Source organism: Mycothermus thermophilus (assembly GCF_041956435.1).
Source record: "Mycothermus thermophilus strain CBS 625.91 unplaced genomic scaffold VTJ04scaffold_4, whole genome shotgun sequence".
Classification (NCBI taxonomy): domain Eukaryota; kingdom Fungi; phylum Ascomycota; class Sordariomycetes; order Sordariales; family Chaetomiaceae; genus Mycothermus; species Mycothermus thermophilus.
Genome location: NW_027191430.1, coordinates 1 through 22,649, shown reverse-complemented (window position 1 = coordinate 22,649; position 22,649 = coordinate 1). Strand labels below are relative to the sequence as shown.

Below are 22,649 nucleotides of genomic sequence, written 5' to 3'. Positions count from 1 at the left end.
AAGATGATCACCACGAGGTGAACGTTACAAACCGAGCCCCCTTGTCAATTCAGCCCGTCGGCAGCATCGATGATGGGATGAAGTCAAATGGTAACAAGACAACTTGAGCAAGTGACAGGATCAAACACGCGTGCATTCAACCTCCCAATGCACGCTGGAGTACTCGACGTAGGGAGGACGAGAAAGGAAAATACAAAACAAAGGCAAGGGAGGATATTGATCAGGAGGGATGAACGCGACGACAAGGCGAGGCTGCGTCAGCAACTTTTCACAGGCAGCTCCCGGCTCCCACTTGTCCCAGCAGCCAGCAACCAAACCGCGAAATCTTTAATCCAAGGGCAGAAATTTGTAAAATCGGGAGGGGGATTCCGGAAGCGGGGCATGGAAAGACAAGATCAGAGGGAACAAGAAGCGGCTCTTACCTCACTCACTGCACTCGCGCTTGAAAGCCAGTGTCTGCGGCCGTCCTGGATTTTGCGTTGGTCGGGGCGGGTTCGCGTGTTGCTAGCCGTCCAGGCACGCCGCGCAAGAGAATCCCTCCTGTGAACCTAATCCGGTTTAGCCCTGTGGGTCTGGAAACTATATTTAGACCAATCAGAATCAGAGCGCTTACCAATGAAGAGAGAGGGCAAGAAGGAAAAGAAGAAAGAAGGAAAAGAGAAGAAAAGGAAAAGGTAAAAAGACAAAAAAGAGAGAAAACAAAAATAAAAATAAAAACAAATGAAGGAAAGAAGGAAAAGACGCTTTTCTCCTACTACAATCCTACTTTACTGTGTACGCACTGTAGAGCCGTTCGAAGATTCTCCAAGGAACAGACTCAGGAAGCCTCTCATCCGCACTGTGCCACTAACGGTTGCCAACAACAACCACACGACAGCCTCCATCTACCTTACTCTTCCTAGACCAGACCAGTTCTCCTTGGGGTTACCTATCCAACAACTCTTCAACAACGCAATCATATCCTCCAATGGCCAAACAAAAGCCTGAAAATTCAACGGAAGCATCCGATGCTCCAAGGAGACGTTCTTCTCGGATCCAAGCCTCCCAATCACAAAGAACCGCTTCCCCTGTTTTGGAAACAAAACACAGAGTCTCCAAGAGGACGAAGAAGGTAGGTGTTTGTTTTTGTTATTCAATCCTTGCAGTCAACGATTTTGTTATTATCAAAGACCCCTTTCAGGCGGTTTTCTTTCCTCTTGAACGGGGTTCTTGTGTTCCTTGAACTGTTTATTGATGTAGGTACTCGTGATTTGTTGATGTGTTCAAGCACATGAGCACAGCATTGAATTGACGATGCCAACCATTCAACTTCCTTATCACAGTAGCTTTTATCGTCCACTCCAATGCTCACCTTCGTTCTTAGCCGTCACCACATATCAAGGAGCCCACAGAGGGGAATTCGCCCATACAAGCCGCAACGGACTCTGCCGGTGTTCAGGGTGGTCTGAAAGGCTCCAACGCCGAGTCAACCCCGAAGGCCACCACTCAAGACAATGGATCCAAAAACTACTGGCTCATGAAGGCAGAGCCCGAATCCCGTTTTGAGAACGGTGTTGATGTCAAGTTTTCAATCGACGACCTTGCGGCCAAGACAGAACCAGAGCCATGGGATGGTAGGTTTCAGGCCAAAGAACTGCAAGATGCTGGGCATCCAGAACGCTGACGTTGTGGCGGTTAATTAAGGAATCCGCTCATACGCCGCGCGAAACAATCTCCGGGCAATGAAGAAGGGTGATTTGGCCTTCTTTTACCACTCCAACTGCAAGGAGCCCGGCATTGTAGGAACCATGGAGATTGTCCAGGAGCATTCACCTGATCGTATGTGTTCCTTACCCTCTTGTTTCCACCCAAGGAAATCTCTGACCTCGACGCCGCAGTATCTGCCCATGACCCCAAGGCTCCTTATTACGATCCAACATCTAGCCCTTCAAATCCCAAATGGAGTGTCGTCCACGTTAAATTCCGCAGCAAGTTTGCGGTCCCCATTGCGCTCAAGGAGCTTCGGGAGATGGGCGCCCCAGGGAAACCACTTGAAAACATGCAGCTGCTCAAACAATCTCGTTTGAGTGTTAGCAAGGTGACTCCGGCGGAGTGGGAGTACCTGATGGGAGTGGCCGAAGGAAAGGAGAAGCAGTAAGGCTTCGAAACCAGGGGAACGGAGAGAACACGAAAGATAGGGATCTGAGAGAGTATTTCATTGTGCTATTAGAGCCATTGTCATGGCATGCCATAGATTAATAGGGAGCTTAACCAGTTGATTCCTCCAACGAGCGCTTTGTGTGTTCCAACACCGTCATGATTGCCGAATCCAACCCCTCTATCTCCAGGACTGTGTCCAGCCAGCCGATCATCTTGGTGCGCAAAGTCTTTTTGTCAGTTGTCCTCTCCAAGGCGTCCTTCAATCGGGCCAATGACTCGCGCAGGGCCTTGGGAAAAGCGGCAGTAAGAACACCCACGCCAATCAGTGGCTGGCGGATTTGACAACTGCATGTGCACGGGTGGTTGGGGAACAACTGTTCCATGGCAGCAAGGACATGCTGCACCACCTTCTCCTGGCATGATACGTTGCCGAAGCGAGCAAACGCGTCAAAGAACATCTCAGCTGCCGCGGGCCCGAAGAAGGGCTGCTTCTTCGCGATGTCGAAGATGGCCATGGGTATGGCACCGCTCAAGGCCGGGCTCTGTTCTAGCTTCTTGGTTTCCTCCTCGTTGAACACCTTTGGCTTTGGCTTAGCGCCTTGACCTTCGGCGTCGGGATCTGGAAGGAGAAGTTCGTCTTCGGCATCGCTTTCATCGTCGTCGTCATCGACCTGGATCGTATCCCCCTCTTGAACCGCTTCCGTGGCCTTGATGGCCTCCATGACATTCACACCCTTCCTGACGCCTTTGCCCTTCTTCTTGGCTTCCACCCTCGCCAGCCATTCCATTTCACAGCGGGCGTATTCAACCCAGAGAGTAGGCTCTCTAGTGCAGAAACGACAGCCACGCAAGAAATGGGCGCGAGCGCGCTCCATATCCCCAGCACGCGCTGCTCGGCGACCGGCAAGAACCCACAGAGATGCCTCGGTAGGATGGAGTCGCAAGGCACGGGTGCAGATTCGGCGCCATCGTTTCGTCGCCTTCACATCGGCGGCGAAATCCAAGTAAGCCAGCCACAGCGGAACACACCCTGGATGCTTGAGCACAGCCCGCTCAAAAATGCCAAATGTTCGTGCCTGACTGGCATGCGATGACGAAGAACGGATGTTGAGTCGACGGCAGCGCTTGGCGCGCAGGCGATCGAGTGAGCGTTCCCATTCGACGTACTCGAGGAAGTCGGTTGGTTTGGTGCCCGGAGCGAGGATAAGGTGTTCATAATCGGAGCGTTTCGACACGAGGGCACGAATCTCGTCCTAGCAATAGCCCAGACGATTAGGCCCGACCGCCATGGCTGAGACATCAAAGACGTAGACCTGGCCTCAGCTTACCTTGGTGAAGATTTCTTTTTCTTCAAACTCGCGTAATTCCGGCGCTGCCCGCTCCAAGTAGAAGCGGGCCTTGTCTGCGACACCCGCCATTGTTTTGTTGTCGTTTTGTTTTGGAGGACGTTCGGTGAGGTGAGGTCTGTAAGGACTGGGTTTTCTCCTTCAGGATGTTGGAGCTTTGCTTGGTGGTGCAGTTGACGGCTCGACTTTTTAATGGGTCTCCATTATTGCCGCTGCTTACCGCCTACCTCCCGCCGTCAGCCGGCCCGGGCCTCACGCCACCCCGGGGTTTTCTGCCACGCCGGAGTTGGCGAAGCCCGTGCATCCGGACCCGAATTCCACAGGTTCTTGGCGTCAGACCCCTGCAGGTGGGCAGCGATCTGCGTCAATCGATGTGATTCCCAGGTTTCGCGCGCCGAGGCATCCGTCAGTTTCGCGCCGCCCTATTTTTTCCTCATCAACCAAACTCCTTCCCTTCCAACTCATTCCTTTTCTTCACGACATTGCTGGCCATTCGTTCTCTTGTTTTGGGCTATCAGGTGCTGGCATTTCCAAGGTGGGCGGTTGACATGCCCTTTTGCGTCTAGCCTGTCGTTACTTTCTTTTCTCTTCTACCCCGGACCCCTCTCTAACACCCCGCGAAGATGGCGCCGTCGCGCTACAAAGACAAAGACAACGGCGTCGTGCTCTCCTTCAACGGCCAGTGGGTTAGCTGGTCGCATACTGCCATCGCTTACTGTATGGATCTCCTGTCGTTGCTTGGGTTTGTTCGACAGTCGCACAACTGACATCATTCTTTTAGTGGCTTTCTTGAGCGCTCTCGTCATTGGCTGTTCCTTGCATTACCATAAGATCGTGAAGAATGAATGGTATGGCTACCCGGACGAGTGGTTTCCCTCGGTATCTGCTACCATAGGCGACCGCTACCCGGAGCGTTCCATCTTTATGATTTTGATTGCGATCACGTCCGGTACGTTCAGTCAGGGACTGGTGGTTTAGCGATCCCCGAGCCTCAGATCCTGGTGCTGATGACTCGTGTTAGGACCCAGATTCGCCCTCGTCGGCCTCTGGTATCTCCTTACCGCCAAACCCGGCCGCACTCTACCGAAGGCGATTGCTATCTCCGGTCTCATTCGCACGTTGACATGTGGCGGGTGGACGTACATTACGTCGACTGATGACCACGACTGGCACGACATTTTGATGATCTCCTATATCGTCTTCACCATTCCTTGGACTGCAGGCTGTATCAAGCTGAGCCCACCGAACGCGAAGGCTATCAAGTACCGCAAGTACCTAGCAGGCGCTTTTTTCGGCACGCTTGTGCCGCTGGTCTACTTTTTCATCCAACACAAGGTTCATCGTGTGCCAGGTGGTGAGTTGAACCGCTCGCTGATGATATCAGAATCTTTGTTGCTAATGATGGCCTCTCTCCACAGCCTATACGATTTACGCATTCTTCGAGTGGTCGTTGATTGGTCTGGACGTTGCCTTTGATGCCGTCACCGCTCTTGACTTCGACACATTTGAGGTCATCGTCAGGGACGTCAAGGGGGTGAGCAAGGGGTACGTGCAATGGATTCCGTTGTAGCCCTGTCTCGCACATGCAACGGGCAGCGGCTTGTACATACAGACGGGTTCCCTTGGTCGAGATATGGACAAGGCATCGTCTAAAACTCTTGATAGTGCCAATACGTCTTCTCTTCCGACTGCCATGCTTGAGAAGGAGTAAGAAACCCCACCCGCTGGATTCGCAACGCCTCTCTCTGGGGCCCGTGGCTAATGGGCTTGTTGCATAGGAAGTATAAGGCCACAGCCAGCGCCTTTTATGCAGGCTTCCGCTGGGCTGATGCGCTTGATATTTTGGCCGAGATTTACCATGGCGTGAGTCTCTCTAGGGAATTGAACACACAGGATCTTGTCTGACTTGGTTTAGTATGTGTTTTGGTCGATCCTGACCAGCCTGGGTCTTGTGGTCTGGTGTAAGTTTTTTTGATTGCCCTCCGCTATGGTTATCATGTTGACGCCTACGTAGATTTCCCTCTTTGGCACATGGGCATCTCGGGATACGAGGCTCTGGTCATGTCGACCGTCACCCCAGCGCTCCTCGGCATCAAGCCGTTGCGTTCGTTGATCATCAAGAACCAGCGCCTGGTCCACATTCTTTCACTCGCTGGCTTGGTTGCCTACCTGGTGCAGGATCCCGTCTATCGCCTCTTTACCGTAGGATTCGGCGTCGCCATGTCCTGCCTGGGATGGGCTGCTACCATCCACTCCGACTCCGTGCATCCTGCGAGGCTCGAAACGCGAGTTCTGGCCTGGACTCTTGGTCTGTTACTGTCATCCGTGGCCAAGTTTGCATGGTACACTAACAACCCCATCTGGCCTATCATGCACGCTGCCAATGGTGGCTGGAACGGTACCGGTCTTGTGCTTGGTGTCCTCGCAGCTCTGCGATTCACTCGCCATGCGCCTCCTCAGGGTGACAGCCCTGCGCAGGACAAGCGCGGCTCGCCAGTGCTCTCGGCCTTTGGTATCGCCGGCTTGTTTTTCGGCCTCCACTCTTTGCTGTCGGACACCAGTACTATGATCTTGTGGGTGTGGGATGGTTACCCCATCCGGGGTCCCGTATCCAACGTCCACGGCTGGTACACCATTGCCGCCATGACCGCCGGAGTTGTTGCCGGCGTTCTGAGACCGGACCTGGCCACCACTTGGACGGCCTATGCGACGGGCTGCTTAGGTGCCGCAATCTTGACCCTGTATCATCACTGGTTCGGATACTACGGCGGCCTCACTCTCGCAGCCTACCTCATGGCCATTGCCATCCCGCTTATTTCCAACGCGGCCAAGAAGAACCCCGCCGTCACTTTCGGCTTGGGTTTCTTCATCTACAACTTCCTTGTCCTCTTTCACGTTTGGGTTGTCGCTTACGCCTTCGTTCCTGGTGGACCGCTCGTCAGGGAACATACAGACTGGATCATGATCACCATGATGCTGTTCATTGGCGCCGGCGTCTTTGACCTCATCTCCCAACAAGTCAAGTCCGACAACAGGCAGGGCGACCACCGCCGTGCTTTTAACACTAGCCACCGCAAGTACCATGCCGGCGCTCTCGGTCTCTTCAACCTTCTCTTCCTCTTCGCCAATGTCCTGCGCTTTCCTACGAACGATTACAAGCCCTACCACGCAAACGACCGGCTCATTACCGCGGGCATCTGGACGATTCACTTCTCTCTTGACAACGACATGTGGTCGTCTGAATACCGCATGCGCGACTTGATCAAGGAGCTCGAGCTCGATGTTGTCGGCCTGCTCGAGTCGGACCTGCAGCGGATTATCATGGGTAACCGCGACACAACCCAGTTCTTGGCTGAGGATCTCGGTATGTACGTTGACTATGGCCCGGGTCCCAACAAGCATACCTGGGGCGCAGCTCTCTTATCCAAGTTCCCCATCCTCAACTCCACACACCATTTGCTGCCTAGCCCAGTGGGTGAGCTGGCACCAGCTATTCACGCGACTCTAGACGTTTACGGCACGCTCGTAGACGTGTTTGTGTTCCATTCGGGCCAGGAGGAAGACCCCGAGGACCGCCGCTTGCAGTCCGAGTACCTGTCCAAGCTCATGGGCTCCTCGCCTCGGCCGAGCATCTTGCTGTCGTATCTAGTCACGAAGCCGCTCGAGGGCAACTACAACACGTACGTGTCGGACATCAGCGGCATGCACGACGTTGATGAGACGGACGATGACCGCTGGTGCGAGTACATCTTATTCAAGGGCTTGCGGAGGACGGGATACGCTCGTGTCAGCCGCAGCACCATCACCGACACCGAGTTGCAAGTGGCCAAGTTCGTGGTTCCGTCGAGCGAGGAGGACAGCAAGTCGGTGTGGACCGCACCCAAGTCGTTGAGGAACAAACGCGTGTCGGAGGACGAGGTGCCCGAAGGTTGGCGTTTCCCAAGCCTGTTCAGGGGCGAGGGTGTTCGCGGCCACCGGTACCATGTCTTTGACGAGCCGAGGTATTATAACTTTTAATGACGTGTATGATGTTTGGGGGTAATGGGATGGCGAAGCCTTATTTGTACGATTAATGCTACCGTAGTTATATCCAGAACTGTTGCCACCTGTTTTGGTATCTCTCCGAAGTCCCCTTTACAATGCAAACATAAGTAGGTAACCAACTTGAGTTTCGGCCACTCAGTCGATCCTCACAACCAACTTGCCCCCGCTAATCTCTCCTTTCCTCATACGGTCCAATCCCTTGTTGACGTTACCCAGACCCTTTTCGACGTCAATAATATCTGGAGGAATCACCAGGCCCTGCTCCAGCAACCTCTCCAGCCATTCGCAGAGAGACTGTCCCACGGCGCGGCTCTCGTGGAACAGCTTGATGGGGATCGTGTGGAACACGACGCCGTCCGGGGGCGCCTGCTTTGGCAGACCGGTCAATCCGACCAGGTGAGCCGTCGGCGCACTGAGATCTGGCAATGACTCGGAGTGAGGAGTCGCGGGCGGCGATGGCAACGTCTGCTCTTCACTCTTCCTCTCGTCGGCAACCTTCAACTTCTCAAGGACACTTGCTGCTGCGGCTGGCGTCGACGGGTTTTCGGTGGAGTAGTTGGGGTCAAGGGCATGCATGAGCGAGACGGCAGAGTCGCGGCCCCGCGTGTCGAGGGCGAAACGCAGCTTGCCGTTGGTGTTGCGGCGAATAATCTGGACGGCCCGTTCCGGGTCATGGCTGTCGACGAGAAGATCGGGGCGAATGGCCCGGTGATTGTTGAGTCGCACGCCGTGCTTGGCGGCGTCGACGATCGAGATTGTCTTGAGTCCGGCGAGCCGTGCGAGTTGGATCGTCAGGTTGGCGGATGTTGAGGACCCTGCGGCACTTTGGTTAGACTTATAGGAGAAGCTAGCAACATGATGTCGGAAGGCACTTACCACCCCAAATGGCAATCCAGTCACCAGGCCGGGCCCGGTCTTGACGGCGAAGGCTGTCCAGGCATTCCTGGCGGATGTCGGCGGGGAGGGACTCGGCAGGGAGTTCACGGACGAGCGTGTAAAGGTCAGGGCCTCCAGCGACGGACGAGAAGTCGAGGCCCAAGCAAATGCCCAGGCCAAGGGCAGCGGCAACAAAGGCCACTCCCAGAGTCGAGCCCTCCTCGACAGAGAGTGAGGGCGGGAGCCGGACGATGTTGTAGTCGGGAGACACGGCGTATTGTTGGTAAGCACTCTTGCGAAGATCCCGGTAGTCGGTTGAGATGGCGAGGACCTGAAGTAGTCAGATTAGCTCAGGGGTCTGATCACAAAGTCATTCAGAAATCAAGTGACAACTACATACCCGGTCGCCAACTTTGAGGCGGGACGAGCCTTTAGGTTTGACGATAACTTCCCCAGCCAACTCCCGACCAGAGATGTAGGGAAGTTCCGGAATAGCAAAATTGAAGTCACTTTAAAGAACACATGTTAGTGAATGTCACCCAGTGACGTTGCAGAACCGAGGGATGCGTTGCATACCAAGACCTCCAGTCCAACGGGTTCAACCCAATTGCTTGAACCCGAACGAGGGCCTCGCTGTCGTCCCGGAGTCCTGGGACCGGATAGTCTTCCGTCAACGTATAGGGTTGCCTCGGGGCATGCAGGAGCAACACTGTTTGTTTGTCGGGCACCTGCTGGACAGGCCGTTGGAGATCGGTATTCTCGACAGGGCTCATGGTTTTCGAGTCCTTTCGGTTCTTAGGCTTTGAATTCGAGCGAGACTTGTAGAGACGATGGAAAGATACACGCCGAAGAACAGAGGTGCTGCCCATTTCTTGTTAATTAATGCTTGACGTGATGATATTGTGTATGCTACGACACCAGAGATCAGGATGTCTCGACAATCATCCTCAAGATAATAAAGTCCAGGCACTCCGAGCATCGCCCGTTGGCCTCCGTCGTGGAGTTTCAGAGCATTTTCTTGCCGCCCACTTGGACAAGATGACAAGAATGCGCTTGGATTGCGCAATCGCTGGTTTACTCTAGATTATTGGTCTTCTTGTGCATAGATCTAGCAGCTTGTAGATCCTTGGGTCTGCGTTGAGGCACGAAACCCGAACCCCCACGCCTGGTTGACATGGCATTCTAACCACAAAGGATATTACGGAGGCAAATCCGGAGCACGGGGATGGACTCCAGTTCGGCGTCTCGGAGAGTGGAATGCGGGCGCGGCTTTCAGCCTTGTCAGCTTGACCAAGAGTGGTTGGGGGTTGTTGAGGCGCGGCTTAGCTGTAGACATCATCATTCCCCATGCTGATCACGCAATCGCCCAGGACCACGATCCCCATATGGATCTACGATTCACAACTACTAAGATCTCAGTTCCAATTGCATCAAATGGAGTTTCAGATTCGCGATATGGAAATTTTTTGGAGTCCTTTACTCCGGATTTCCAGTTCCTGGCCATGTTATTCAACTTTGGTTTCTTGATGCGATTCTGGCACGCATTTACGGAGGGTGCCCCGACCTCGAAGTTATTGGTTACGCGACCTGGAACAGATCTTCCCCAAATAGGGAATCACGACGTTCTCGAGTGCGCCACGTAGAGCTGTCAGCTACCCAAGACCTATAGGTTAGGCTTCCCACTCAATACCCTCAACACCGCGCATCCATCACACGCAAGTCCTTCTACGATTTGTGTCACGTTCCAAGAGCGCACCAAACAATTCCTCCTGTCTTCATCTCTTATCCTGCGCGGTAGCCAGGATCAGCGAGTCAGTCACCACCCACACCGACGTCCTACCTCGTGGGGTCCCTTTGGTAATGGATTGGCCAGCCTCATCAACCACCGCAGGGCATAAAGAACTTGCTGGGGCTTGGCTCCACGGCTGAAGCGTCGGAAGGGGACCATCAATGTCCGGCAGCCCCCGCATCCCGCATCCGGCGCTTCTCCGTAGGCCCGGCGGCGACCTTTGTCCTGGAGACGGAATGCGTGCACATTGTCTGGAGGACACAGCTGAACCTTTTGCCTCTTTCGAAGAGAGATGCATTTCGGACCGTAGGCAAACGTCAATCCGGACCGTAGCCCCACTAGTTTTATACACACAACCCTAACCCGTACTTCCTCGCTACCACCAAGCCATTAATACCGCGAACATCATGGTCAAGAATATCGAACTTAATCACCCTATAGTTGCCAGATCGCTTGGGAAAAACAATTGAATCAAGAGGCTATGGCCTTTTTCAAGATCTAACTATATAGGTACGCAGAACCACCACCCAGAACACGCCTTGAATATAGTCGTCTTTCTACCACCCTGATCTTACGTGCCTACGTCCCGGACGAAGGCTTAAGCCCTCTCTGCCTTGCCCTCCTCTCTCCAAGAGCGGTGGCGATGGCGGTAATCTGTAGTTCTTGTCGTCGTCGTCGTCTTTATATGTACGGGTTAGGGTTGCGTATGGAAATAGTGGGGCTACGGTCCGGATTGACGGTTGCCTACGGTCCGAAATGCATCTCTCCTTTCGAAAGCCAGACAAGCGGTCCAGAGAGACTTCCAGAGTTGGCTTATTTTGTGAAGCATCTTGCTGGGATCTGCGATGGTGTGCTCGCACTTCGTCAGTAAAGGGCGTCAACGTAGAAAATGTATGCTGATATACTTAGCTACGTTGGTTGGAGGCTGAGCCAACGGACGGATCTTCCGAGCCTTTCGCAAAGTGACTTGGAAGCATACATCGATACGAGGTTAATATTGCTTCGGTCCTGTTAATTCCCAGCTCCTGTGGTTTATGGAGTTGGATAGATAAGTCTATCAAGGATAAAAACGTCGTGTAGAAAAAGACGTGCCTCCGTCTCTATGAGGTACCTGGATGAAACGATGAGTTTTAGGCGGAGTTGATCCTGGACTATGGAAGACTCGGCGCATCTTGCATTACTTCTCGTAGGCTTGGAGGCGGTTTCCACAGGATGTTGGTTTGTTTCCAGCATGCCCTCTTTATGAGGGGAAGCAAGAAAGCAGAAGGGAGTCTGGAGGTATGCTGGGTTGAACTGCTTCTGTGGGTGTTGATCCCGTGAGCGCGCTGAGCTCCAGCCATCAGCATGTCTTCCGAGCTGCGTAAAAGCAGGACAGCCCTTATAGCTCAGTGGTAGAGCGCAGCACTCGTACTTGTCAGCCTGACTGGATCATGCTGAGGTCCGCGGTTCAATCCCGCGTGGGGGCAGTTGTAAACCCTTTTTATTTCGGGTTACTGCAACCCTCCAGAACCTTTTTGCGTACAGGGCTATCTTAGCAATACATGATTTCCAAGCAGCAATGGCGCGATATTGCCAAATGAACGTGTACTGATCAAAGAAAGCCCTTCAATGGCCCTTGGTGGTCTTCCCCCGGGTTGGCATCCAGGATGTTGGCTCGCAGGTGGAGAATCCCCGCACCCGGAGCGTCCAAGAATCTGGCAGGATCTGATAACCAGGCAAAGCATCTCATGTTGGTGTGTTGACGTTAGTGTTCAACACTGTAGGGAGTTAAGAAAACTAATTCGGGACCAGACGAAGCATAAGGCAGTCAGAGAGTCAGGATGAGTACTGGCGCAGATGCATTGGACACCCAATACCATACACATACAACCCCATGCTTAGATATATGTACAGCTGTTCGCGATGGTCAGGTTAAACCATTGCTCAAAGGAAACCCCAACTATGCCGAAAATCACAGAACCATCTGGCAGGCAATCCATCCTCATAGCTCGCTCTGAGGGCAAGAGAGACACCCCTCAGAGCTCTCTCCTCCGAAACTCAACCATTGGACCATTCTTCAAGCTTGTGAACGTGTCAATCAGTTGGAATTCCCCTGGGCGATGGCGACCCCATTCAGCACGCGGGTTTCCTTCTCCTGGATCGGCAACACCGACCGCTTTGCGTAGGTCATACATAAAGAGTACCCGGGCCAGAGTGTTGGTCATTTCAACATAGGCAAGCCCTTTGCCAATGCAGCCCCGGGGACCGATGGAGAAGGGACAGAACGCGCTTTGAGCCAGGGCAACCTGTTCTTCGGTAAATCCAGCTGCCATGCCGGTCTTCTCATCACCAGAATCCTTGTTCTTGACGGCAATCCACCGCTCGGGTCGGTACTCGAACGGGTCGGGATAGTAAGCCGGGTTATGGTGGATGGCGTAATGAGGGGTGCCGACAATTGTCCCAGCAGGAATGCGCTCGCCATCAATAGTTATGCCACCGGGCAGGACCTCGCGGGGAAGCAAGCCGCCAACCGATGGGGACAAACGCATGGCTTCGTCGATGCAGGCACGCAGGTAAGTGCACGAAGTGAGTTGCGGGCCCTGGTGGATGTCTTCAACGGACGAGAACTTGCTGCGGATCTCTTCCGTCGCCTTTGCCAGGGCATCCGGGTGGCGGACGAGGTAGAAGAGGGTCGCGGCCATGGCAGTCGAAGTGGTGTCTGAGCCAGCAATGATGAGGAGGTTGGATTCTCCCCACAGCTCGGGCATGGTGAAGCCCTGACCGGTCTCGGGATCTCGCGCCTTAAGGAGGTAGTAGAAGAAATCACGTCTGTCCGTCTCATCTCCGAGGGCGGTCCGCTCCGTGAGCTGTTGCCGGCTGTAAGCCATGTATCTGCATGCAGGTTAGTCTCATCATCAAAGTTGACTTCCGCCCTAAGAATTGCTGCAGTCTTGTAATTACCTCGCACGACCCGCAGAAATCTTGTGGAAGAGAATCTTATCAAGGCTGAGCTTGTTGATGATCGGCATGGTTCCGCACTGTGAGCGCAGTTAGCCTTGCTCTCGTCATATCGACAGGTAACCAACATACAAGTAGATGACGCTGAGCTGCGACGCCGACGAGGTCCACCGCATAACGGTTGTCGGGCCGGTCGAGCATGTGGAACGCCTTGCCGAAGCAGAGATCGCCAAGGATATCCATTGCCAGCCAGTTCAGCCAGTCGGACATGTTCTTCGGCGAGCTCCAGCCCTTCGACTCGGGGATTTTACGTCCATAGTCGCCGATGGCCTCGCAGAAGGTGCGGATGTTGGCGAGGATGTAACGCTCAACTTCTTTGATGGCGCCATCCGAGAAAGCATGGGAGAGGACTCGTCTCTTCCGAGCATGGAGCTCCTTGTCTCGGGTGTTGTGCGTATTTGGGGCCGGGTGCACGAACGCGTCGTAAAACTCGGCTTTCCGGACGTTGGATCGGAACCCGTAGATTTCTTTGAGCGCTGTATTGGAGTTGAAGGACAGCGCGTTAGGGCCAAAGCGAACCACCGGCCCATAGATCTGATGCAACCGCCAGAACTCAAGATGCCGGTCTCCCTTCCATGCGTGGTAGAGCATGTAGGCATCAGTGAGCTTGGCCATTACGGGCCCTGGGTACTTGGCCAACGGATGGAACCATAGGCGATAGATGATGAGGCATATCGTCTAAGATTGTTAGTGACTGTCTCCATATCACGTTGGTGACGGCATTCGCATACATAGAGAATAGTAAGGATGGCCAAAAAGGCCAACCATAACAAAATGTGAGCTCCGAGTGTGACCATCGTGAAGAACCGAGCCGCTGATGACGTAGCCTCGACTCTGGGTGATGGTTGAATAACGTTTTGGAAGGAGGCTCAAGCAAGACATTCAGCGTTGGGATGGACGGACATCCGGGAAGCAGCTCCTTGAGTTATACGCCAACATGGCCCCCGACATCCCCTCTCTTCAACGGGCCTAGAGCCGCTTCTTGCAAGGGCCATGGTGTACGCTTCGAAGCAACTTATTGGGCAGCCAGCTCGGTCTCGAAGGTCTCCTACGCCGAGTGCTGCTTCCATGGTAGATCTTCTCGGCTTTCCACGGCATAAGATTGAAGCCGCCTATCTTTATCGGTCCCAAGCGGCCCACGTGATGTCATCGCAACAAACAATGAGCTGCCTACCTAAGTCGTCCAATCCCTGGCAAGCCAATGAGAGAACAACGGCCAAGTATCATCCGGAAGGTCATTGTGCAGAACCCGTGGCGGTGGACACTGCTTCGGCAACAGCTTGCATCGGAGCGGTTCCAAGCGGAAGCCGGGGTGGGTCCGCGGGACTGCTTCTCGGCTCGGGCCCGGCATCCACCACCGGAAGTCACGTGATATCCATTGGGAGGGCGAGCGGCAGGTTCGCTGATGCCGCGTATGTAGTTGAGGTCTCTGTACACTGGAACTGGAGAACTGTTTGAGTGCATACCCGAGGTCAGCCACTTTGCACTCAGGTGACGATGACTTCACCGAGTTGAATCTTCCTTTCTTCCTTCTCTTCTTTCTTTCTTTCCTTTTTTTTTTTTTTACGAGAGCCACAAGATGCTGGCCCGGCTTCGGGATAGCCGGAAAAACGGCTTAATGCCAGTTCGGGTGTGTACGTATGACCATTTCATCTGCAGGACGATGAGGACTGGGAGGGACTCCCAGTCGTCACCCTAACGAAGTGTTCGGTCAATCCAGGACACGATCATGGAAGCGGACCGCTTCGCTGCGATCGAACAACTTCGGTGCGAGAAAACAGCAGAAGCCGGCGTTTTTCCTCTCTTCTCAGAGTCCGGAATTTTTGCGTTGGAGGGAAGTGCCGTCGGGGGGTCGTATGCACTTGGGGTCAAGCTCGGAGTGCTGAGCCTCGCCGGAGTGGAAATTCCCATATCGCGCGGGAAATGGCGACGTGGTGGTGTAGGTTGTGTGTTGTTGGGATCCCACACACAAGGGGGCTCTGTGGCTCGGGTGACCAATCCATGTCATCTGGGGACGTGGTTGACGTGAAGGCCTCGCAGACCCAGTCCATGAGTTCTCAGGGTCTCATGGAACAATGGCGCAGGGCTCGGGGCTGAGGAAAGCGCCAGGATGGCTTCCGTTGCAGCACTGTGGGCGTGATCGGGAATCATGCCCCGTGTTCTGAAAGAACAGAGAAGTTGCGCCTTGCGCATGCCAAAGATATGCGGTTTTTATTGGGCGATCCAAACCTTAATGATTAAGCTTATTCTCACACCGGGGATATGGTGATGATCGCTTCGCAGTTGTCTGGGCCGAAGAGTCAGGGCCAGGACACTTTGTATCCATAATACCTCATTAGACTTGGGATCATCGACCCAGGTGTAACATCATAAAGAGCGGCTTTTTACTGACTGGTCAAATTTGATCATGCCGTTGGGTTAATGTAGTGGTGGTACAACTCAAGTCAGATCCCCATTCAATTGACGGAGAGCATGTGGGATGGCCCATTATCGGTTATCCAATCGAACGCACACTCATTCTTTTCACAACAGTTTTATTCTCATACAAGATATTTTCTATCGTTGTGCCCTGTCTCTGTACCATCTGCCTACTGGCAACAATAGGCAGTCACAACCCACGACGCCCACCTGATGCTCAATTACACGGTTTGAGCGTCTGCGTATTAAGACAACGATCAAGAGCGTAGAATAAGATTGCAGTGTCTTAGATAGAAGAGAGGGCGTGGTAAAATTAATACATAAAGCATGCAAGAATAGGAAAAAAAAAAAAAAAAAATTTCCCGCAGGTTCAAGGCCTCCGCAACGTTTATCCTCGCACCAGGCACCTTCCTATTTCCCGATTCCTGTCAGTCCCGAGCTCTATGACTCTCGGTTCGGTGGTTCCACAGCCATCCTTGTGATTTCAAGTTGTGCATCGTTGTGGTGTTTTCCCCCCCCACTCTTCCAGACTCAGTTCTCGTCGAGGCAGTATTGCTGAGTACAAGCTCCTCCTGCACTGACACAAATTCCACATGAGGCGTTACAGCAACGTAGTGGAAAAGGGCATACCGTTTTACCACAAACTTCGCCCTTGGTTGGGAGACAGCCCTGTTTCGTACACGGTTCTCCGGGACGACGGCAAAGGCCACACGACTCGTTACAACACACCTGGCCGATCTTGCAAATATTTGGGCCGCATCGTTGGCCAAGAGGAGGCACCGGTAATGGCCTGTCCGGGTTGGTAGGAGGCGACACTGTGTCGGGCTCGAAGTCGGGCTCGGACTCAGGCGCAGCACGGGGTAGCGCCTCGATGAGGACGGGAGGGCAAACCTGCTGGGTACATGACATCCCTGGCTTTGTACACAAGTTGCAGCTCGCGTTGCAGCACACGGTGCCGATAGGACATGTTTTTGTGCCGCACTTGACTGGATACTTTGAGACGCATTGCGGCCGGCCGTCGATCACCTTGCAGACCTCGTGGATGGCGCACTTGATGGGAGCGCAACGCAGAACCAGATCGTCGGACAGATCGATGGGGTTGGCAGTGACACCAGCGGTTGCCAAGACGGCTGCAACGAGAAGACTCTTGAACAGACACATCGTATCGGATTGTTGTTGGGGTTCGTGTACAAAGTAGGCGGCGAATTGCGTCTGCACAAGGAATGAGTTTTGGTGTCTTTTGTTGCGTCTGAATAGAGGGGGAAACCCGGGGAATATGAGTACAGAACCGAGCTCTGGCATGCCAATAAATAGTCAAGGAATGCCTACAAACCAAGGCTCATTCTCCGTCTTCTCAACCGTTTTTCTTCCAGGCCAGCAAACCAGAGGCGAGGTTGAACAGGAAGAAACCGGGTCAGAAGATGAGCGTTCATCATTTCGGGCTAAAGTCTTGACAGTGTTCCTGAAATTAGAAACAAGAAAGTCACTGTGAGTTGCATGTTGAATCATGATATTTCGCTCGTCTTCTTCCGGATAACCTTGTCTGGCAGCGCCAAGAGGTTACCGAGCACTTTGAACCACAGACAAGCTCTTGGTTAAAGTCGAGCCGGAGAGACAACATGCCGAGTTGACAGGTTCGAGACCACAGTGATCGCCTTTCTTCAATTAACTTGTGTCCATTCAAGTGAGAAATAGTGGGGAAGTTGTCTTGTTACCAGAGTCTGCGCCAATCATCGCCGCCTATGACAAAAGTGGACGCAGACACAACGGTTTGTACTCCGTAGCATTCCAGACCATCGGGGTCCAATCCAAATCAGACTGAACAGGAATGGAAGGACCGGGTTCTTGTCTTCCTAGAATTGGCAATCGCTGGTGTCTAAGTGCTACTTAGGGACCCTGGTGATGTGTCTTCTCAACGTCCATACCTACTACACTTACACGAGAAATCTTCAACAGTATCCACGGGTGCTCACTGCTAACTTGGGGAGCTCGTGGTCTGTGACATAGGCGATTACTCAACGTATTCGTCTGTGTTTATCTGGAAGAGATCGGGAAATATTGTGACCTAAATCTCGTTCGTGTAATCGGTGAGTTTCTGGTCGTTATGAACTACTAAGTCAGTTAGTCCAAGCCTGGACAATTCGAGGCGTGTGCAACATTCCGTGTAAAAGAGAGTTGATCACAGGTTGCGTGTTTGCGCCAGTGGCGGAAAGCGACTTGTCCAGCGTAGACCCAAGAGAGAAACACAGGGCGAGCACTGGTGCCAGTGTGGTTAGGACTGTCTCGCGGGGATGGCGTACGTGCTCGCATGTCTTGATCCGTCCTGAGCCATCATCCCTTGTTGCTCCGGGACTCTGAGATCGGAGGGCCATGGAATATAAGTTAAAGATAATAGCATGACAGGAATATTCACAATGCTGATCCCACTGACCATCGTCCGAAACGTGTCCGACCCCTATTTGTCCTCAGCTTAGAGGCTTCTTTTGCCTGTTGACGAACGACACGCAACTACTAGGCATGTCAAATACCAAACCCCAGACAGCGTCAGACATGGCAAGTGTACCAAACAAGTCATGGGACATTGAGTCTACGATCAGCAGGGATATCGGTATCCCAGAGAAGGCTACAAAGAAAGATGATCCGGCTTCATTCAAGCAGGGGAATACTCTGTCTTCGACGTCTTCGGCCACAACACTCCAGTACAACGACGACGGCAAAATGCCCGGCGAGAGGGAGCAATCATCTGAGTGGGCCAGAGGAGTTGGCTTCTGGAGATGCTTCACAGCCATTTGCATCCCGATACTTCTCTCAGCATTCGAAGGCAGTGTCGTCAGCACCGCACTACCCACTATATCCAGGTCCTTGGGGCTTGGACCGAACTCGTCATGGGTCGCAACATCATTCCTTCTGGCATCTATTGTTTTCCAGCCGCTCTTCGGACAACTTGCGGACATTTGGGGTCGGAGATACCTGATGATGGTTGCTGTCGTCATTTTTGGAGGTGGCAGTGCCGTCGCCGGTTACGCCAAAAGCTGTGCTGTTCTGATCACCGGACGGGTGGTCCAGGGGGTAGGCTCGGGGGGCATCGATCTGTTTGCTGAGCTTATTCTATGCGACATCATCCCACTCAAGAAGAGGGGGCATTACGTGGCTATCAAGGCCGCCGTCTACGCACTTGGGACGACAGTCGGACCGCTTCTTGGGGGCGTATTTGCTCAAACAAACTGGAGATGGTGCTTTGGCATCAACCTGCCAGTCTGCATCATTGCGTTGGTGTTGATGTGGTTTTGGCTTCAACTTCGGAGCGGGCAATCCTGGCAAGGCCGGTCCATGGTCCAAAAGTTCGGCCGGGTTGACTACTTTGGCCTGATCCTCCTGACGACTGCTGTCGTACTGATTCTCTGTGCATTAACACTGGCTGGGACTGTACATCTATGGTCCGATCCTGCGATTATCGTCTCCCTTGTGGGCGGCTTTTCCGGTGTGCTGGCATTCGTGTTCTGGGAACGTTCTCACCGTTGTCTTTATCCCATCATGCCGCCGCGCGTCTTCTCGAACCGAACATCCATCGCTGCTATGGTCGTCACAGCCGTCCATGGCTTTATCACCTACGGCTATCAATTCTACTTACCACCTTTCTTCCAGGTGATCCTCGGTGCCTCGCCGTCAAAGTCCGGCCTTTTGATCCTCCCGTGCAGCCTCACCATTGTTATCCTTGCGGCAATTGGCGGTCCATTGTTGGCAAAGTTTGGCAAATACAAGTTGATGCATTTAGGGGGCTTTGGGCTCATGGCTGCGGGCCTTGTTCCTTGCGTCATCTTCGAAACGGCCTCGGTGTGGCTTTGGGTTTTGTTTTCCTTCACGGTGGGCGTTGGCAGTGGAATTATCGTATCGACCACGTTACCGACTGTGCTCGTCGAACTCACGGACAAGGAGAACGCGGCAGCCACAGGGTCTTGGGCTTTCCTCAGGGGCTTGGGTTCATTAATGGGGGTAGCAGTGCCAAACTCGGTTTTCAACGCTCAGTTTGCTACGGCGATTCATGGAATCCAAGACGCTACAGCAAGGAGCGAACTGAGCAACGGACAGGCGTACGAGCACGCATCCTCGACGTTCATCGCAAAGTTTGACCCCATCATCAGGAAGCAGATCCTAGGTGTCTTCGTGCTAAGCTTTCGGTTGGTTTGGATAATATTCCTCGCATTTGCTGTCCTTGGTCTCATTGTTACGTTCCTTGAGCGTCAGGTCAAGCTGAGAAGAAACCTGGATAGCGACTACGGACTTAAGGAGCGAGACCGGGGTTGAACTCGGAGACGGTGGTGAGTCGCGGGTTGCCTGTGCGGAGATTTGGTAGACATTGAGTATCAGACTCTGGAAGTGTCACCGTTCTGTATGCTCTACTTCAGCTGGTATCCCCCATTGTATGTGCATCGAACCGGTGTTCATTTGTTGACCTCAGCTCATGATAGGCGCGGATTTGCGTTGTTGGAGAAATATAGTATGTGCCGATATATTCCAACTTATAATATATCGTTATTATCGATACCTGCCTGCTGATGTGCCGGCTCCCCAGGAAGACATGTTGCATTGGTATCCGGGCCTGTGCTCGGTAATTGAGCCGTTTCACCCAAGTTTCCGAGCATCATTCTAAACTAAATTCGGGAACGGAGTGCCGCGCCCGAAGCGATGTGACCTTGATCGAGCCAGTGGTCCGCAGCAGCATGACATGCTCGGCTAAATGCCTACGGGAGAACCGCAACCAAACAAACCGACCGCCCAGCTCAACGCCGACGAGGCAGCTCAGCACTTGAACCAAACATCACATCTACAGCATTCGTCAACGCCATACCAACTGTCCCTGTCGACTCAGTCATCAGCCCGGGGGACCTGGGGCTCCCAGACACAGTGACGACATGGAAAACCGCGGCCGTGTTTCCAGCGAGGAGGAGCAAGCGTTCTTGCCAAAAGCCGGCATAGCAAACAATGACACCGAGCGGCAAGAGATAAATGGGGATCAGAAAATGGGGGCTGTCCCTCCTTCTCCCCGGGGATGGACATCATGGCTGAGGCTGCTGTTGGAGCTCGGAATGGCTCTGACGATCGCATATTTGATCATCTTCAAGCCATTCGTGGTCACACGCGACGAGAGGCTGCTCCGGACGCCAGTCCCTCAATGTGAGTTGCATCTCCCAGGAAATTGCATGAGTAAGACTAACTTGAGTCATCAGTTCCACGCAAGCTTTACACCTTTAAATCAAATGACCGCTATGCCGCGCCAAACATGTGGTTCAATGAGTCACTTACTCTTCAAAAACTTCACAACTGGATCGAGTTGAGCTCAGGTGAGGACCAACAATATCATGGCTAGGCATTTGCAGCTGACTCAATCTGTGAACAGACAGTCGAGGATACGTTGTGCTCCCGGATGACTGGCGCAAATACGATCTCCCGGAGCCATACTCAGTGGCTATTGATCGGCACCATGATGGTGAGGGCTACATGATGAGCGTGTTTCACCAACTTCATTGCTTTTCGTACATTCTGGAACACCTGCAGCAAGGGTATGCTGGCGGCGAGCTCACTGAGGAGATTTCGCACCACCTTACTCACTGCACAAACTATTTGAGACAGTCTATCATGTGTTGTGGTGACACAACACTCGAGGGCAAGACCGAGGAGGGTCCTGGCGAAGGGAGCCAGCATGAATGTGTTGATTACGACGCACTCCTTTCCTGGGCAAATGAGCACCACGCGATGAAATGGAGGAACGGGCTTTTACCCGGAGAATCTATTTTGTAAGAATAGCTATTCTAAGATTGAAGGCTGAGCATGGTTCCGGGAAATGGCTTCTGTTGTTAAGCGTTGTTAGTCATGCACGAGGTCAAATACAAGGTCAAATGTACACACAGAACTTCTCGGCGAGTAGATTACTGCTAAGGCCTTCAATGAAGAACCAATTCCGACAACCAAGTAAATTAAATAGAAGGCAGCGAAGCAGGACAAAAAAAGAAGAAAAAAAGATGAAATCAAAGAAAAAAAGAAGAAAGAAGAGAGAGAGAAGAAAATGAAAAGAGAAGGAAGAAAAAGAAGCAAGACTTGATACTTTTGACCGGATATGGCCGGTCTTGGCCCGAGCCTGGCATAGTCAGCCAGTCTCGGATCTCAGCCCGGCGCCACCTCCCTGTGTATATTTGTGACAAGCAGAGGCGCTATATAAGGTGCACTGACTATGGCAGCACCAACGGATTCGTTTTCGCTGTCTTAATATTATACTAGGTCTTCCCGGCCCTGTGTGCCCCAGGTAGTTTCTTCCACAATTCAACCGCTTCCTTCATTTCATTCTGCGTGGTGTCACGCATTTCCACTTTGTATTCACAGCCTCAATCATCAAACACGTTGATTAGTGCCAGAGGTATGAGTTGGACGCCGTTTCCAAACCGTTTGGTATCATTGTCTGAAGGATGGCTTGCCATGTTTACTTGCCATTCAGCAAACCTATCGTGGCCAACAACTCCATGTATATATGTGCCCTAGACCAGGTGAGAGAAACGGTAACCCTTCTGCTCGCTTTTCCTTCTGCTATCCGAGGCTGTATTATATAATCAACTAAGTTTCGTTTCGTTTATTGTACTTTGGTCCCTCCATTGACTTGTGCTCATGTATCATGTCAACGCCCAAACCCCTCAAACTCATAACGGGCCAGCTTCAGGAGGGGAAGATTCGGCTCAACCCAAAGCACAGGGCCAAGTTGGAACAGGCCCTCGCCACTCCGGAACGCATCAAAGTCCTGCAAGACCGCGCCAAAACCAAGAGTAGGACCACGTACCTGAAGCGCAAGGAAGCCAAGGCCGACGCCGACAATATGGAACGACAGCGCGAATCCCGCGGTCGAGACAACAACAGAAAAGCGGGCAATCTTACTGCCGATGATGCCGACCTAGAGCAAGAGGCACTGCCGACGCCACTGCTGCCCCGGTCGCCCTTCAGCCCGAAAGAAGGCCAAAACAATCAAGGGCGCAAAGCCGGTGGCGAGGTCCTTC

General features: G+C 53.0%; 10 protein-coding genes and 1 non-coding gene across 11 annotated transcripts; 7 read left to right on the top strand and 4 right to left on the bottom strand.

Annotated features, from left to right (window-relative positions):
* Window positions 1–967: 967 nt before the first annotated feature.
* On the top strand, window positions 968–2,137 carry VTJ04DRAFT_5704 (uncharacterized protein; the record flags this gene model as incomplete). The annotated part of the gene is made up of 4 exons (XM_069363848.1): window positions 968–1,111; window positions 1,364–1,613; window positions 1,684–1,818; window positions 1,878–2,137. 4 exons carry the CDS (start codon window positions 968–970, stop codon window positions 2,135–2,137), a joined length of 789 nt encoding a protein of 262 aa, XP_069217733.1.
* A 109-nt stretch (window positions 2,138–2,246) lies between these two features.
* VTJ04DRAFT_5703 (uncharacterized protein) lies at window positions 2,247–3,557 on the bottom strand (the record flags this gene model as incomplete). The annotated part of the gene is made up of 2 exons (XM_069363847.1): window positions 2,247–3,392; window positions 3,468–3,557. The coding sequence occupies 2 exons, from the start codon at window positions 3,555–3,557 to the stop codon at window positions 2,247–2,249; spliced, it is 1,236 nt and encodes a 411-aa protein (XP_069217732.1).
* A 551-nt stretch (window positions 3,558–4,108) lies between these two features.
* VTJ04DRAFT_5702 (uncharacterized protein) lies at window positions 4,109–7,502 on the top strand (the record flags this gene model as incomplete). The annotated part of the gene is made up of 8 exons (XM_069363846.1): window positions 4,109–4,202; window positions 4,267–4,434; window positions 4,507–4,839; window positions 4,904–5,030; window positions 5,151–5,192; window positions 5,264–5,348; window positions 5,401–5,446; window positions 5,500–7,502. 8 exons carry the CDS (start codon window positions 4,109–4,111, stop codon window positions 7,500–7,502), a joined length of 2,898 nt encoding a protein of 965 aa, XP_069217731.1.
* A 162-nt stretch (window positions 7,503–7,664) lies between these two features.
* Window positions 7,665–9,178, bottom strand: VTJ04DRAFT_5701 (uncharacterized protein; the record flags this gene model as incomplete). The annotated part of the gene is made up of 4 exons (XM_069363845.1): window positions 7,665–8,344; window positions 8,406–8,736; window positions 8,806–8,914; window positions 8,982–9,178. The coding sequence occupies 4 exons, from the start codon at window positions 9,176–9,178 to the stop codon at window positions 7,665–7,667; spliced, it is 1,317 nt and encodes a 438-aa protein (XP_069217730.1).
* Window positions 9,179–11,568: 2,390 nt separating this feature from the next.
* Window positions 11,569–11,660, top strand: VTJ04DRAFT_t93. Its single transcript has one exon. It is a non-coding gene; the product is annotated as a tRNA-Thr (tRNA).
* Window positions 11,661–11,840: 180 nt separating this feature from the next.
* VTJ04DRAFT_5700 (uncharacterized protein) lies at window positions 11,841–12,191 on the top strand (the record flags this gene model as incomplete). Its single annotated transcript, XM_069363844.1, has 2 exons — window positions 11,841–11,923; window positions 12,002–12,191. The coding sequence occupies 2 exons, from the start codon at window positions 11,841–11,843 to the stop codon at window positions 12,189–12,191; spliced, it is 273 nt and encodes a 90-aa protein (XP_069217729.1).
* Window positions 12,192–12,209: 18 nt separating this feature from the next.
* Window positions 12,210–13,988, bottom strand: VTJ04DRAFT_5699 (uncharacterized protein; the record flags this gene model as incomplete). Its single annotated transcript, XM_069363841.1, has 4 exons — window positions 12,210–13,065; window positions 13,135–13,211; window positions 13,264–13,869; window positions 13,923–13,988. The coding sequence occupies 4 exons, from the start codon at window positions 13,986–13,988 to the stop codon at window positions 12,210–12,212; spliced, it is 1,605 nt and encodes a 534-aa protein (XP_069217728.1).
* Window positions 13,989–16,140: 2,152 nt separating this feature from the next.
* On the bottom strand, window positions 16,141–16,770 carry VTJ04DRAFT_5698 (uncharacterized protein; the record flags this gene model as incomplete). The annotated part of the gene is made up of 3 exons (XM_069363840.1): window positions 16,141–16,164; window positions 16,240–16,278; window positions 16,339–16,770. 3 exons carry the CDS (start codon window positions 16,768–16,770, stop codon window positions 16,141–16,143), a joined length of 495 nt encoding a protein of 164 aa, XP_069217727.1.
* Window positions 16,771–18,159: 1,389 nt separating this feature from the next.
* On the top strand, window positions 18,160–19,914 carry VTJ04DRAFT_5697 (uncharacterized protein; the record flags this gene model as incomplete). Its single annotated transcript, XM_069363839.1, has 1 exon — window positions 18,160–19,914. The coding sequence occupies one exon, from the start codon at window positions 18,160–18,162 to the stop codon at window positions 19,912–19,914; it is 1,755 nt and encodes a 584-aa protein (XP_069217726.1).
* Window positions 19,915–20,522: 608 nt separating this feature from the next.
* Window positions 20,523–21,408, top strand: VTJ04DRAFT_5696 (uncharacterized protein; the record flags this gene model as incomplete). The annotated part of the gene is made up of 3 exons (XM_069363838.1): window positions 20,523–20,784; window positions 20,838–20,951; window positions 21,008–21,408. The coding sequence occupies 3 exons, from the start codon at window positions 20,523–20,525 to the stop codon at window positions 21,406–21,408; spliced, it is 777 nt and encodes a 258-aa protein (XP_069217725.1).
* Window positions 21,409–22,273: 865 nt separating this feature from the next.
* On the top strand, window positions 22,274–22,649 carry VTJ04DRAFT_5695 (uncharacterized protein; the record flags this gene model as incomplete). The annotated part of the gene is made up of 1 exon (XM_069363837.1): window positions 22,274–22,649. A coding segment is annotated over one exon (376 nt), but the record flags the coding sequence as incomplete, so codon positions are not given.